The sequence below is a fragment of the Phytophthora sojae genome (genome assembly GCF_000149755.1).
Source record: "Phytophthora sojae unplaced genomic scaffold PHYSOscaffold_5, whole genome shotgun sequence".
Classification (NCBI taxonomy): Eukaryota; Oomycota; class Peronosporomycetes; order Peronosporales; family Peronosporaceae; genus Phytophthora; species Phytophthora sojae.
Window position 1 is genome coordinate 6,484,103 of NW_009258119.1, and position 12,666 is coordinate 6,496,768.

The 12,666-nt window shown below is 52.5% G+C and overlaps 2 protein-coding genes across 2 annotated transcripts; both read left to right on the forward strand.

Moving 5' to 3' along the window:
• Positions 1–876: 876 nt before the first annotated feature.
• On the forward strand, positions 877–1,374 carry PHYSODRAFT_451510 (hypothetical protein; the record flags this gene model as incomplete). Its single annotated transcript, XM_009531775.1, has 1 exon — positions 877–1,374. A coding segment is annotated over one exon (498 nt), but the record flags the coding sequence as incomplete, so codon positions are not given.
• A 1,265-nt stretch (positions 1,375–2,639) lies between these two features.
• Positions 2,640–3,692, forward strand: PHYSODRAFT_249719 (hypothetical protein; the record flags this gene model as incomplete). The annotated part of the gene is made up of 2 exons (XM_009531776.1): positions 2,640–3,022; positions 3,128–3,692. 2 exons carry the CDS (start codon positions 2,640–2,642, stop codon positions 3,690–3,692), a joined length of 948 nt encoding a protein of 315 aa, XP_009530071.1.
• Between the last annotated feature and the right edge of the window lie 8,974 nt (positions 3,693–12,666).

Genomic DNA, 12,666 nt, shown 5'->3' on the forward strand with positions numbered 1-12,666 from the left:
GACGGCAACGCCAGTGCCTACGGCGACGGCACTGCAGCCGCCTCCACCTAGACGAGCACCGCGCTGGGGACCACGAACCGGCGCGAACGACACTGCTCCGGCTGTGAGCGACGATCTGGCTGCTAACCCGGCAGCGCACCGACCTCTGGGCTCCGCTGCATCGGTCACCGGTGCAACACGGTGGGGTCCACGTCACGGCGCGATCGGGGCAGCGGCTGTAGCTCGCCTGCTCATGCACTAGAAGCTTTTCGTGAGACTCTACCGACCAATAGTATTGATAAATGTACGCGTGTTGGTTGCACTATCGATCACTTGGCTGACAGAGACTACAATCTCGCTCGGACAGAGCACAAAATGCAATCTCGAATTGTCCTCTGTCGTTCCGAGAGGTGCGGGAGACAGGAAGCCGCTGGATCTCCGGCCTGTTCCTGTCGCTACAAGTTCAAATCCTGCCTGACGGCTATTGGTACCTGTGAAGTGTTCCAGCAGGGAGAGCACGTTATGGACAGAGAAGATCCTCCTACTCCAAAGAAGCGTCAGCTTTCTGGTGAAATGAAGGACTTCATTGTGGCGAGCCTGGATAGTGGAGAGAAAACTACAGCTACGAAGTTGTACGCGTGCATCGTTGCAAAGTTGTACGCGTGCATCGTTGCAATGGTGAGCCACCACGAAATGGCCGGGCCAGCTCCTACAGACAAACAAGTGACCGATTTCGTGAAAAACTATAGGCGGGACCGACCTAAATATTCCATGCAGCCAATGATTGAGCTCTGCAATGCGCATTTGTACGACAATGTGAACCTGGAGACTCTACCGGACGACGACAAGGTTATTTTGTGTGATAGCCAGCGCGATGCACGTCCAGGAGCTGCTGGAAGCGTGAGTCAGCTTGGAGACGGTTCCAAGGAATATCCGCTCCGCGTCGGGATGACCTGTCTTCGCCTTGTGCGAGACTATGTATCCGTACGAAATAGGTCCGACTGCACGACCATGTTCCATCTGGACAGTACCCACAGCATGGTGATCAACGGGTATTTGGTGTTTGCGTTTGGATATTCGGATCGCGGCGGGTATTTCTACCTACTTGCCTACTTCTGCACGTCGCAAAAGTGCGCTGTTGATATCGGGTGGTGCATTCGCTGCATTAAGCGAGTTTGCATGGACGTTTGCGGCGTGGAATTCACCCCGCAATTCGTTATGATGGACGCCGATAAGGCTCAATTTAACGCCTGCACTACAGAATTGCAACTATCAACCGTGTTGATGTGCTGGTTCCATGTTTTGCAGAACGTTTGGGAATCTGCCAACGAAAAGGGAGTTGGTATTGATGATATTCGCACCATTTTTGCCGAGATGCATGACATGCATTATGCTACAGAGCTAGATTTTCCTGCTGTGAAGTCACGCGTACTTACGAGGTGGCGTGGTTTTTCTCGAGGATCTGCCGAGCGTAAGCTCACAGATCATATTACGAAAATGTGGGTGAACTCCAAACGTTTTTCACGTTGGCAGTCCTTTTACACCCCGAGTGGATATACCGCTACTATCAACCCGTTGGAGCAATACCACAAAAAGGTGAAAATGCAGTGTCCGGATGGATTGGCTATCCAGTGAATTGATTCACAACTTGGACCGTGCCCAGCTGGCGCTTTTGTACCAAGATACGCATGTCAGCACAGTGGCGGAAGCTACTGATCGATTGATGCATCTGTATCGATTTATGTACACGCGAGGGTGTCTTTCGGTGCACCGCATACCTCACGTGGGGGATTTGCAAGCCGCCCGCTCCGCCTTAGCCCAGCAGAAAAGAAGGATGTGATGAACTCTATCAAATCTGTTAATGCGCGGCGGATGCAGACTGAGGGAATGCCTCCAGGCGGCTGGGTGGTTGACACACGCAGTAAAGCATGTACATGTGCCTACAGTAGGAAACACGCCCTCTGTGTGCATGTTGTGGCAGCCTACATTCATGGTGGGGTGCACTGTCCCGGGGTCAGTGCAGGGACTCGGCAATTTGTACGGCCTTCGCACAGAAATGCGGAGGACCCCTTTTCTTCATCCTCCGATGAATCTTTGGTTGATTCCACGTATCCGAGCCGATCCCCATCAACTGCTGATGGTAATCAAGACTGGTTTCTGGGTTCCGACGATCAGGATGCAAACTCAGGTGGCACTGCCATAGAGGTAGCAGATGTTGCCCTACCTGTACCAGAGACGCAGTATGAACCCGCTAGTCCAGCAGCTTCTACCACGTCCACTCTCATTCTAGAATACGACGAGGACGAAGCCACCGCCACATCCGTGCAAGACGATTCTGTCCGTGCGACGGACTCCGGCAACACCAATGCGGAAACCGCTGCTCCGTCGCCAATCCCTCGCGGACGTGTAGCTGATCCTATCGCGCGCCGCCGGTCGAAGCGCGCTTAGAAGCCCACAAAGCGCGCTGTCGAGTCAAGATTGCAGAGTAGAAAGAGACCGAGAGCGTAAGTGATCCATTTCTCCGCTGTATTTTTCTAACCTTTAAATGCATTCGAACTACATTATCTTAACCCTGCATGTATACGACCAATTACTTTTTAGTCCTAAATGTTAGCCTGCCATCCCTGAAAAATGTCCAAGTTGCTCAAGTTCACGCGCGCATGGGAACCAGATCGGTCGTTTGGTGGTGGTACACCGCCCGTGTCTCGAAGACCCAGGACCAGAAGCTGGCCGACGCCTTCGCCCGCTTCGGGTGCTGCTACCTCACGGGCCACGGCATCTTGGACGCGCTCTCGAAGCGCATGTTGCAGAGCGACGAGTCGTTCTGCGCGCTGCCCGACGAGACCAAGGCTGCGATCCCAGTGGTGCAGGACAGGGGCTTCACGCGCGGGTACATTGGCGTGGGCAAGGAGAGCGGCAGCGCCGAGCGCATAGAGGTCAAGGAGGCCTTTTCCTACGGATACGAGTGGCCCGAGGGCAAGCCGGAGCCCTTCGCGACTGGCCTGCAGGGCCCCAACGTCTGGCCCAAGGCCGAGGCCTGCCCGTGAGCAACCGGCAGGTGCTCAACGAGTTCTTCCAGAAGATGGCGATGGCCTCGCGCGCGGTGACCCGCAGTTTGTCCAAGAGTTTGTACGGAGATTCCAAGTAGCGGAGACCAAGTGCGCGCGGCCACGGTGCCAATCCCGACCAAGGTCGAAAGCTCCGCGTCCGAGGATGATACGAACCAGGGCAGCAGCACCGACAACGGCGAGACCTCGTCCGAGCCGGCGCTCGCGTCGTCCGCGGCCATCCACTTGGCCACGCTCGAGTTCCTGCAGGGCGCGTACGGCCAGGGCTCCACGGTCTACCGCAAGACGTGGCACTCGTACTTCTTTGTGCTGCTGGTGTGCAAGGGCTCGCTCGGCATGTTCGCGTCGCAGGCCGAGCACCTGGCGGGCAGCGAGCCCCCCGCCGCCGTGTTCAAGCTCAGCGGGTACACGCTGCGCATCCGCTCGCAGCCCAAGCGGCCGCACCAGTTCCGCCTCACGCACAGCAGCAAGGGCGGCGGCAGCCCCAAGAAGCCGCTGCACTTTGCGGCCTCGAGCCTGGACGAGATGAACGGCTGGATCGCGGCACTCATCAAGGCCATCGCCGTGATCGACGAGCGCGAGCGCGTCGCGGCCGAAGAGCGACTCAACAAGCAGACGGAGAGTGAGAGCGCCACGCAGGAGTAAGGCAAGAGAGGAAGAGGTTGGAATCCGCGAGGTGTTGGCTGATGGGGGACAATATGACGTCTTCTTGTTCATATTCGTCAATGGCAATCATAGTACTATATACTTCGTAGTTCTACAACAAAAGCGGAGGCTTCGGCGAGCCTGGGAGGTTGCTAGATAGGTTCGTAGATACACGCGACGGTCACACGTAGGCACACACGCACGCACACGGAGTTGAGTGACTTGGTGCTTGGGATGCGGCGGTTGGAGGGAAGTTGTTCTTCAAGGGAGGTTGGTTGTTGTTGTTTGGGGGGGGGGGGGGGTCTTCGACTACTTGCACTCCTTCGGGTTCATCTTCATCTTCATCCCTCGTACAGGTTGGAGGAGGGGCCGCACTCGCCTTTATATTGGTAGAGGTAGTGTAAAGTTTAGAATGATACTGTTTAAAGATGCAGTTACTAGAACAGTATGAAGCTACACTTACATTAGGCGGCACGAGACTCCCATTTGGGTGGCGCTCCCTGTTTTGGTGAGTGGACACTCTCTATCGGTATATTGTGTGCTTAACTACGGTTTTGTTGGTGGCGTTTATTCTAAGTTTGGTGGAGTTGTCTGGTTCTTTGGTGGTGGTACACCGCCCTCCAAAAACTCTTGACTTTTCGATTAAGGCCTGAATTACGAATTACACCCTTTAATATTGAACATAACCTGATGCGCATACCAATCCATACGGTTGCTATATTTGGGCGCATCTGTGAATAGATCTGAGCACCAGGGCGAATGTGAATCTCGACTGCTCGCCCAACAACAATTCCAGATAGTCAGGGTATCATCAGAGGCAGCAGCGCTCCAGAACATTGATGGCTTGAGATCATTGACGACCTACCACAGCACTTCGCGGACATGCACAGTCTGTGCGATCATCATCGACCAGCCCGGGATGCGCTCCAGGGTGTATTACTACAACATGCAACGCCGAGGCTCACCAGCGTGTACTTACTGGCTGAAGGTGCTACATGTACGGTGCGAACCGACAGGAGTAAAGTATTGGAGAACACCGGTTAAGTGTCGTCTCCCAACGTCGTTATGTCATTACTCGTCAGATGAAGGACGAGATCATCCGACTATATGTAATTGACCAGAACTACACCCCAGCCAACATTCTTAGCGTTCCTTCGGACCTTAAGATCGTTGCACACACGTCTTGAGCGTACCAATTCGTGAAGTATGTAACTTCAGATCTCATACACCAGTGTTTTAGTAGCATTATACAAAATTTAGTACTAATTACTCTTGACCAGTACATTTGCACCAGTACAGAACTCCTCAAAGGCGAACTAAACGCCACGCTTAACTAAAAAAACACACAAAACAAATAAAATAAGGGCAAAGCGATTTCGTTCTTTGGCAAACGTGGAACCTTTGGAAACCACAACTTCGGGTTTGGTATAGTCTAACCTGATCGTAGGCAACCGGAGGAATAACACTACCGAAGAATCGGTCATGCTTCATACCAATACCCCATAAGAATATTTTACGTGAATCAGCAAGAGTTGTTTGTATCCAGTTGTCAGGTCAGATAAAAGGCGCCTTTGCATCACAGCGTTTGGTAGATCATTCGGACTGGACAACTGCTACCATTAGGTGACCCATTATCACTATTGGGTACTAACATTTCTGACAATGCTATTGCCACCCCTAATGATTATTTTGGTGACTCACTTACCAACCATATTGACATAACTTTGCTATGGCGAGCGTTACGCCGATGACTGGCCGCCCGTCAGCCGCAATAAATGTCAGGTTGTTATTGCACGGGGGGTCTGGGCCCAGTACACTATTATGCTGTCTAAATTGTGTGTCGTGAACATGTTTTGTTATTAGGGTCAATAGAGATAACAATTTAAAAACCGGGTGCATATTAACAGAGCTTCGTGCATACCTTCGCATCACATTCAAACTTGACATGGTGCGCAGATTTACAGACGCTTGTGTGAACAGTTTCAGCCCTCTGGCGGTGCCCACCATACACACAATCCTATCGATACAAAATGTTCTACAGCATATACCACAGAAATCCAAACTTCATCGATACGTAGATCTACCTTCAACTGCGGAAGCCGAGTGTCCAAATGCATTAGTCGGAAGGTGCAGCGACTGTCGACATCGCCTTTATGCAGTACATGATGCCTCAAAAGCTATCCCATAACAGTAATTCCTCTAAGATACTAATTTTGTACTGCCTACATCATAATACTAATTTGAGTGGACCAAATTATGACAATGGTACATGGTACCCAAAACCTCCAGCAAACACATGTGGTACACACAGGGGCCTCTATCATAGGTACCTTGTCCATCCCGTTTTGATCCCGGTATACAAAACTTATCACAAAGTGTGCCGATTAAAAAGTTCCAAGCTTCAGGGAGCCCCAGAGCTGCCTGATACTATGTCACTAAAACGAGGTAATCTTGGAACATTTTTCGCGGTTTCAGGTAAAAGCTGATGCAATTTTCCCTGGAACCGCGAACTATCTTCCAGGTTTCAGGTTCCAAGCGTTTGCTGAAGAGGGCCATTGCGTGACGCATGTCATCGCGTACACTTTAGCTCTGCACCAATACCGGTTGTTGCATTCACCGTCGTGAAGGTACTCATGGCAAACCTGAAAGACAGAATCGACTACAACGAATTGACAGTACATGTATATTTCTGCGCTGTGTATTCGTCGAATACTATTCGAGTGGACTACCAATAGAATTCGACCTACAACTAATGATATGTTACGAATGGTTTACTTAGCTACATTTTGTATTATATATATATTCATTTAGATTATACGAAATTATATATTTATCAAGGTGCGGTTCAATAGACGGTAATAAAACGTGCATCACGTTTTAGAAGTTGTGTAAATTGCAACACCTTTGCAAATAGCTCTACCCTAACAGGAAGTGTAAGAACTCTGCACGCTACAAGAAACCCAGGATATCGCAGGCAAAGGTACACTTGAGATTATGCGGGCGAGGCTTGGTAGTCGAGTGTTGGTTAGGAAGGAAATCCGAAAGTGAATTAGAATGAGTTAGGCCAAACTAACTATCATATCGGAGTCTCCTACGCTTAAACATGATTCGTACCAACGCACACCTCCTACTTCCGAGTATTAGAGGCTAGGGATCAAAAAGTAAATGTTGCAGATCGTATCCAGAGAGGCAACTTCAACCTGCCTTTCTCTCAGCCAATCCAAAGTGTCAAATCTTGGGGTTCCGCCAATCAGATCCCAGTATTCCACCACGTGTACCACAATTGCCTACCATCGGCAACAACTTCACAGCAAGCACGTGCCTCGATACAGATACACACAACCAGACTGCGAAGTGTACAATCGCAACACCCCCACTCAACTCGCAGTCTACTCGAGCATCTCAGTGATGTTACTGTGCTCGAGAAGGTAGCGAAGAGTCTTCGTCGAGAGTCCCTTGGTCAGGAAATCAGCGAGCTGGTTCTTGGACTTAATGTATTCCAGTTCCACAACATCACTCGTGATCTTCTCGCGAATAAAGTGGTACCGGATGTCGATGTGCTTGGTGCGAGCTTGGTAGCCGACATTCTTCGCCAACGCCATGGCACCTTGGTTGTCCTCGTAGAACACCGTATGTCCATCTTGCTCCGCACCCGAATGCTTGAGTAGTAGTCGCATCCACACCACCTCATTCACAGATTCGCTGAGTGCCATGTACTCCGCCTCAGTCGAGCTCAGCGCGACTGTCTTCTGAAAAGTCGATCGCCATCATCAGCATCATTCCGCTTACAGAGCGTCTGTCGTCTCGGTTACCAGCCCAGTCGGCGTCCGAATACGCGACGAGCTCCGTGCCAAGCAATCCATCGTAGACGATTCCGAGATTCTTGGTCTTCAACAGGTACCGTACCACACGGATACCAGCATCCCAATGCTTCTCACCGGGGTTCTCCAGAAAGCGACTCAGCGTGGCCACTGCAGCTGAAATGTCCGGTCGAGTTCCACACGCCAGGTACATCAGACTTCCCACTAGAGAGCGATACGGCTTCGACTTCATCTTGGCCTTGTCCTCCTCGGTTTGGAGTTCGTCCGCCTTGGTCAACTGCACACTTGGGTCGAGTGGAGTCTGACACGGCTTCGCATTCTCCAGGCCGAACTTCTTGATGGTCGACGTGGTGTACGCCTGCTGGCAGATGCCCAGCGTCTTGGCCTCCATGTCGTAGTCGATCTCAATGCCAAGTGGCACGAGGCGGTCCCCAGAAAATTGCCGACGATGCGCCGTCACCTCTGTGACCTGGAGTTTGTATCGGATGTTGATTGGTGGATGACTTGGATACGGCGCGGCTGTACCCGTGTGACATGGATGGCGACTGTGGGAGAGAAGTGATTTCTCGGGATGAATCCAGCGTCTGACCGCAGTTGGGCCCAACTGGCTGGAAGTGTAAATCCTGGCAGTGCACGCCCAGAATTTCAGAGAACACTCAGTTCAGCCGCGGACTTTCCCTTACGATGAGTGCCTAAAGTCTGGCGGAAAGTGTCTCTGGAGAATGTATCCCAGAGTACACCTCATCTTGCTGTGGCTCAGAGTGCCCCAGAGGATCAAACTACCCTGAGAATCAACCCACTACCACCGTGATCATGCGCAGGAGGCCGCTAAACCCGCTAAAAGTGTGGCTTTGTGGAGATGCACTCAGGCCTGCAATGTAGCAGACTTGTTACCCAGAGTGCTGCATGGAAACCCAGAGTGCCGCACGATGACCCAGAGTTCACCTCCCTGAGTACAGGTGACCCAGAGTTCCAAGGATGATTCTCTGGGTTTGGACCATTAATCCAGACTCTCTATACTGAACTTAAGTGTTTCCCAAGCCAACCCCTAAGAATCCCTACAGTTCCCCAAGATTCCTCAGAATTCCCTGGATTTCAGAAGATGACCCTGAGTGTCACCTGATTCTCAGGGATTCGAGTCAGTTCGCAGTCAGTCTGCAATCAAAGTGATGCGTGACCTTGAAGAACCGTTGTGGATGCAAAGACTGGATACTTTCGAGGAGTCGAGAGGGAGTCCTGCACCATACTAAACCAAGTCTAAGGACCCACAATTGGCACTTTCGACGCCGTGCGACAATGGATTCGCAAGCCGATCGCAAGATTGGACCGCTGATCCCAAGGTGTACTCAAGACAAGACATTTTGACCCCAAGCATAGTAAACAGAAGATATTTTCCCGAAGAAGAGAGAGAGAAAGAGAGAGAAGTAGCTGATAAAAACCAAACAGAGTTCCTTTTATCCTGTACTGCGCAAGTGACTTCGGCCAAGCCTGCCGACGAAATCCGGAGGACCCGAGACTACGACCGCGGGACGCTAAGGCCACATCAACGGCGGAGGACAGCCGTCTGTGTGGGCTCCATCAAAACTCAAGTCCAGTTAGGTGGGGACCAGCGACGGCCTTGAGCTTCCTGGAGTGATCCATCTATTCCATATCCTAGTTGGGTCACTTGCTGTGCTCGTGGTAGCCCATTTCATATTATTCCAGAGGGTATTCTGGGGTGCTAGGTAGTCGCCTCCAGGATTTTGTATTGACTGCTTGTGTGAAGGGAAGGTAACTCATAGTGATTGTATTTTCCTCCTTTATTGGAGGTGGTGCGCGTTTGTGTGAGTCTCAGGGGAGCTAGGCCCCTGAATTTCAGACTCGAGTGAGCCTAGTGTGTGTGTGACCCACCGTCCAAGGGTCCAAAAGAATAAGTGACGGCTAGTTGTGGTGTTTGTATACTCTGTATTTGTTGGTTTTATCGAGCTAGGAGGGCATTTGGGTAAGGTGTCTTCTGAGTTCCAAGTCCCAGAGTTGACTGAAATCCTGGACCCTGAATTCGTGATATTCGGGGTTTCAGGGGATCTGATTCTCTGGGTTTGCCTTTTGGTGTGGAGGTGCGTTCTGAAGTAGACGTGCGCTCCCGCACTTCTTCGAGGCTACATTTTCAACCGGTGGAGTGCCGTTCCGTCGAAGACAAACGAGCCGACAGGGATTACACAAGGTACCCACGCCAACCAAGGAGTGTGATTCTCAGGGTTTGAAGCTTTGCAGCTGCGAATCTCTGGGTCTATCTTCTTGCTGTTGACTCTCAAGTCGATTCTCTGGGTCTACCCCTGGGGAACAGTCTTGGGCTGCGCTATACGAACCCCCCTGGGCGATAAAGGTTTCATCGGCCTCGCCTCACAAGGATGAATCGAGCGCGTCCGGGGTCCTTGATGCGAAACTTGTCCGCGATGCCTGCCTTCACCGAGTCAATGACTGTCCGCTGGCGAGATGCAATCAGCATGTCATCGACGTAGAGACTCGTCGTCACCAGCACCTCTCGTGTAGACACATGGATCGGCGTCGGCAGCACGAAATCCCATGCTCTTGAGATGCGCGTCGATCGTCCCGTTCCATACGCGAGATGCTTGCTTGAGTCGATACAGGCTCTGCAGCAGCAGACAGACGACGTCATCTTCACCTTGAGCTTCGGCCAAATCCAGGAGTTCTCGAAGTCCATCAGGCAACACCATGTAGATCTCCTCTTCGAGCTTTCCATACAGGAACGCAGTGTCGATGTCACACTGCTCAATTTCAATTCCGTCGGCGCAGCACTTCGCGAGTTTCTCACGGATGGAGTTCAGGTACACAACAGACGAGTAGGTCTCCTCGTAGTCGATGCCATGTCGCTGTGAGTACCCCTTGGCTACGAGTCGAGCCTTGTACCGAACGACTCTCCCCGTCTCATCTCGCTTTAATGCGAACACCCAGCGACAACCAATCGCGCGCTGGTGTTTGGGCTAGGGCACCAACTTCCATACCTTGTTCGTCATCAGCGACTTGAGCTCACTTGCAATCGCTGCCTTCCATTGGGCACGATCCTTACTCGTAATCGCCTCTTGATACGACCTTGGCACCTCCTCCGTTGCAGCCATCAGCATTCCTCCGTGGATGGCATGCTGGTTGTTGTCCGACTTGGCGCGACCTTGGTTCACCTTCTGACGCTTCGTCCTGATCTCGGATGGCGCAGTGACTTGTTTCTTGCGACCTCCGGGCTCCTCAGGATCGTTGGTCTCTTCAATATGATGAGCACGCGACGAGTAATCATAGGTCGGGTAGGATATGGAACGATTGCTCCACCTGTCGACACGTCACTAGGTGGCATAGTCGGGTCACCAACTTCAACTTCAGTCGAAACGTCGCGAATAGTGCACCACTGCAGGTACCGTTCCAGAACTGGGGTCCGTAGCAACCGGTTCTTCATCGTCGTCGATCTCCAGAAGTGTCATCAAGTGGTCGGGTTCAGTCGTCTCCATGAACTTCACGGTGCGCACGATTTGCACCTTACCCGTCGCCACGTTGAGAACGCGGTATCCCTTCACACCATCTTCGTAACCCAGGAACCGACACTTGAATGCCTTCGCGTCGAGCTTTCGGCGTTTTTCATCGGCGATGTGGGCGTAGCCAAGTGCACCAAACACCTTCATGTTTTTTGAGCAAACGCTTAGCACGGTGCACGATCGCGTGGGGTGTCTTCACGGTCACCGAATTTGGGATCCAGTTCATGATCCAGGCCGCCGTGTTGACAGATTCCGCCCACCATTTCTTGTCGATCCCTTCAGGGTAGAGCATGCAGCGCGCCATCTCCACCAAACTTCGATTCATGCACGCAGCCAGTCCATTTTGCTGAGGCGTGTACGGCACCGTCTTCTCATGTTTGATGCTGCTGCGGTCGAGGTAGGCCTTGAACTGCTTGCTCGTGTACTCGCCGCCATTGTCCGAACGCAGACGCTTGATCGTCTTGCCCGTTGCGTTATCCATTGCTGCCTTGAAGATCTTGAACTTCGACAGCACCTCCGATTTCGCCTTCATGAAGTACACCGTCACGTGTCGTGAGTAGTCATCGATGAAGGTCACTACGTACGTGCAACCTCCAGGTGTCTTGGTCTGCATCGAACCCAGGACGTCCGTGTGCACCAAGTCGAGTACACCACCAAGTTGTCAGGGTGACGTGGGAAGTCGTCAGCGTGCATCTTCCCCATGCAACATCCAGCGCACACGTTATCCGTCGACACGTCGCCTCCGATGCGTGGTACCCCATCGGCCATGCTCAACAGCTGTTCGCAGCGCTTGTACGGGATATGGCCGAGACGGGCGTGCACGACGGCCCATGGCTCCTTACGAGATGTCGTCGCCGCACGACACACCTCGTCCCCCACTGTCTTCAGCTTGTAGACGTATCCACAGCGCTTGGCCTCCATCACTGTCACGCCACCAAAGTGAAAGACGCACTTGTCGTTGCTGAATTGCGCGTCGACGTCCTTCTCGGCCAGCTTCGACACCGAGATGGGGCTCCCATCAACTTCCGGGATGTACAGAACATCCGACAATGTGACGGACGTTCCGTCCATCAGCTTCAATCCGACGGTGCCCTTTGTAACTGCGTCGATCTTCGTGCCATCCGCGATCATGATGCGGACCGGCGTCTTCAGCTCCTTCATGGACACGAACTTGTCCCGGTCGCTGGTCATGTGCGAGCTGGCACCGGAGTCCACAAGCCACTCCGACTTCGCCATTGCACCCGTAGCCATGAACGCGAAGTCCAACGCCTCCTACGCGACTTGCCCACGTCCCTCATCGGCTTTCTTCTTATGGCACTCTTGTTCCTAGTGCCCGAGCTTCTTGCAGTAGAAGCACTTCACGGAGAACCCGCGCTCGCGGAACTCCTTCTTCGTTGCGAATGCCTTCTCCCGAGCCGATGTCGAATCCTCCGAGACTTCAACACCAGACAGAGCTTGGATCGCGTACGCCAACGTCATGTTCGGCGTGTTCTCGAGTACGGTGCTGATCATCCGGTACTCGTCCGTCAAACTGCCCAGCAGCAGCACGAGTTGGCGAGTCTCGTCCAGAGCTTCACCAATCGTCTCCATTTGCAGCACCAGCTCCTTGAACCGGCCCACATGCGCCGC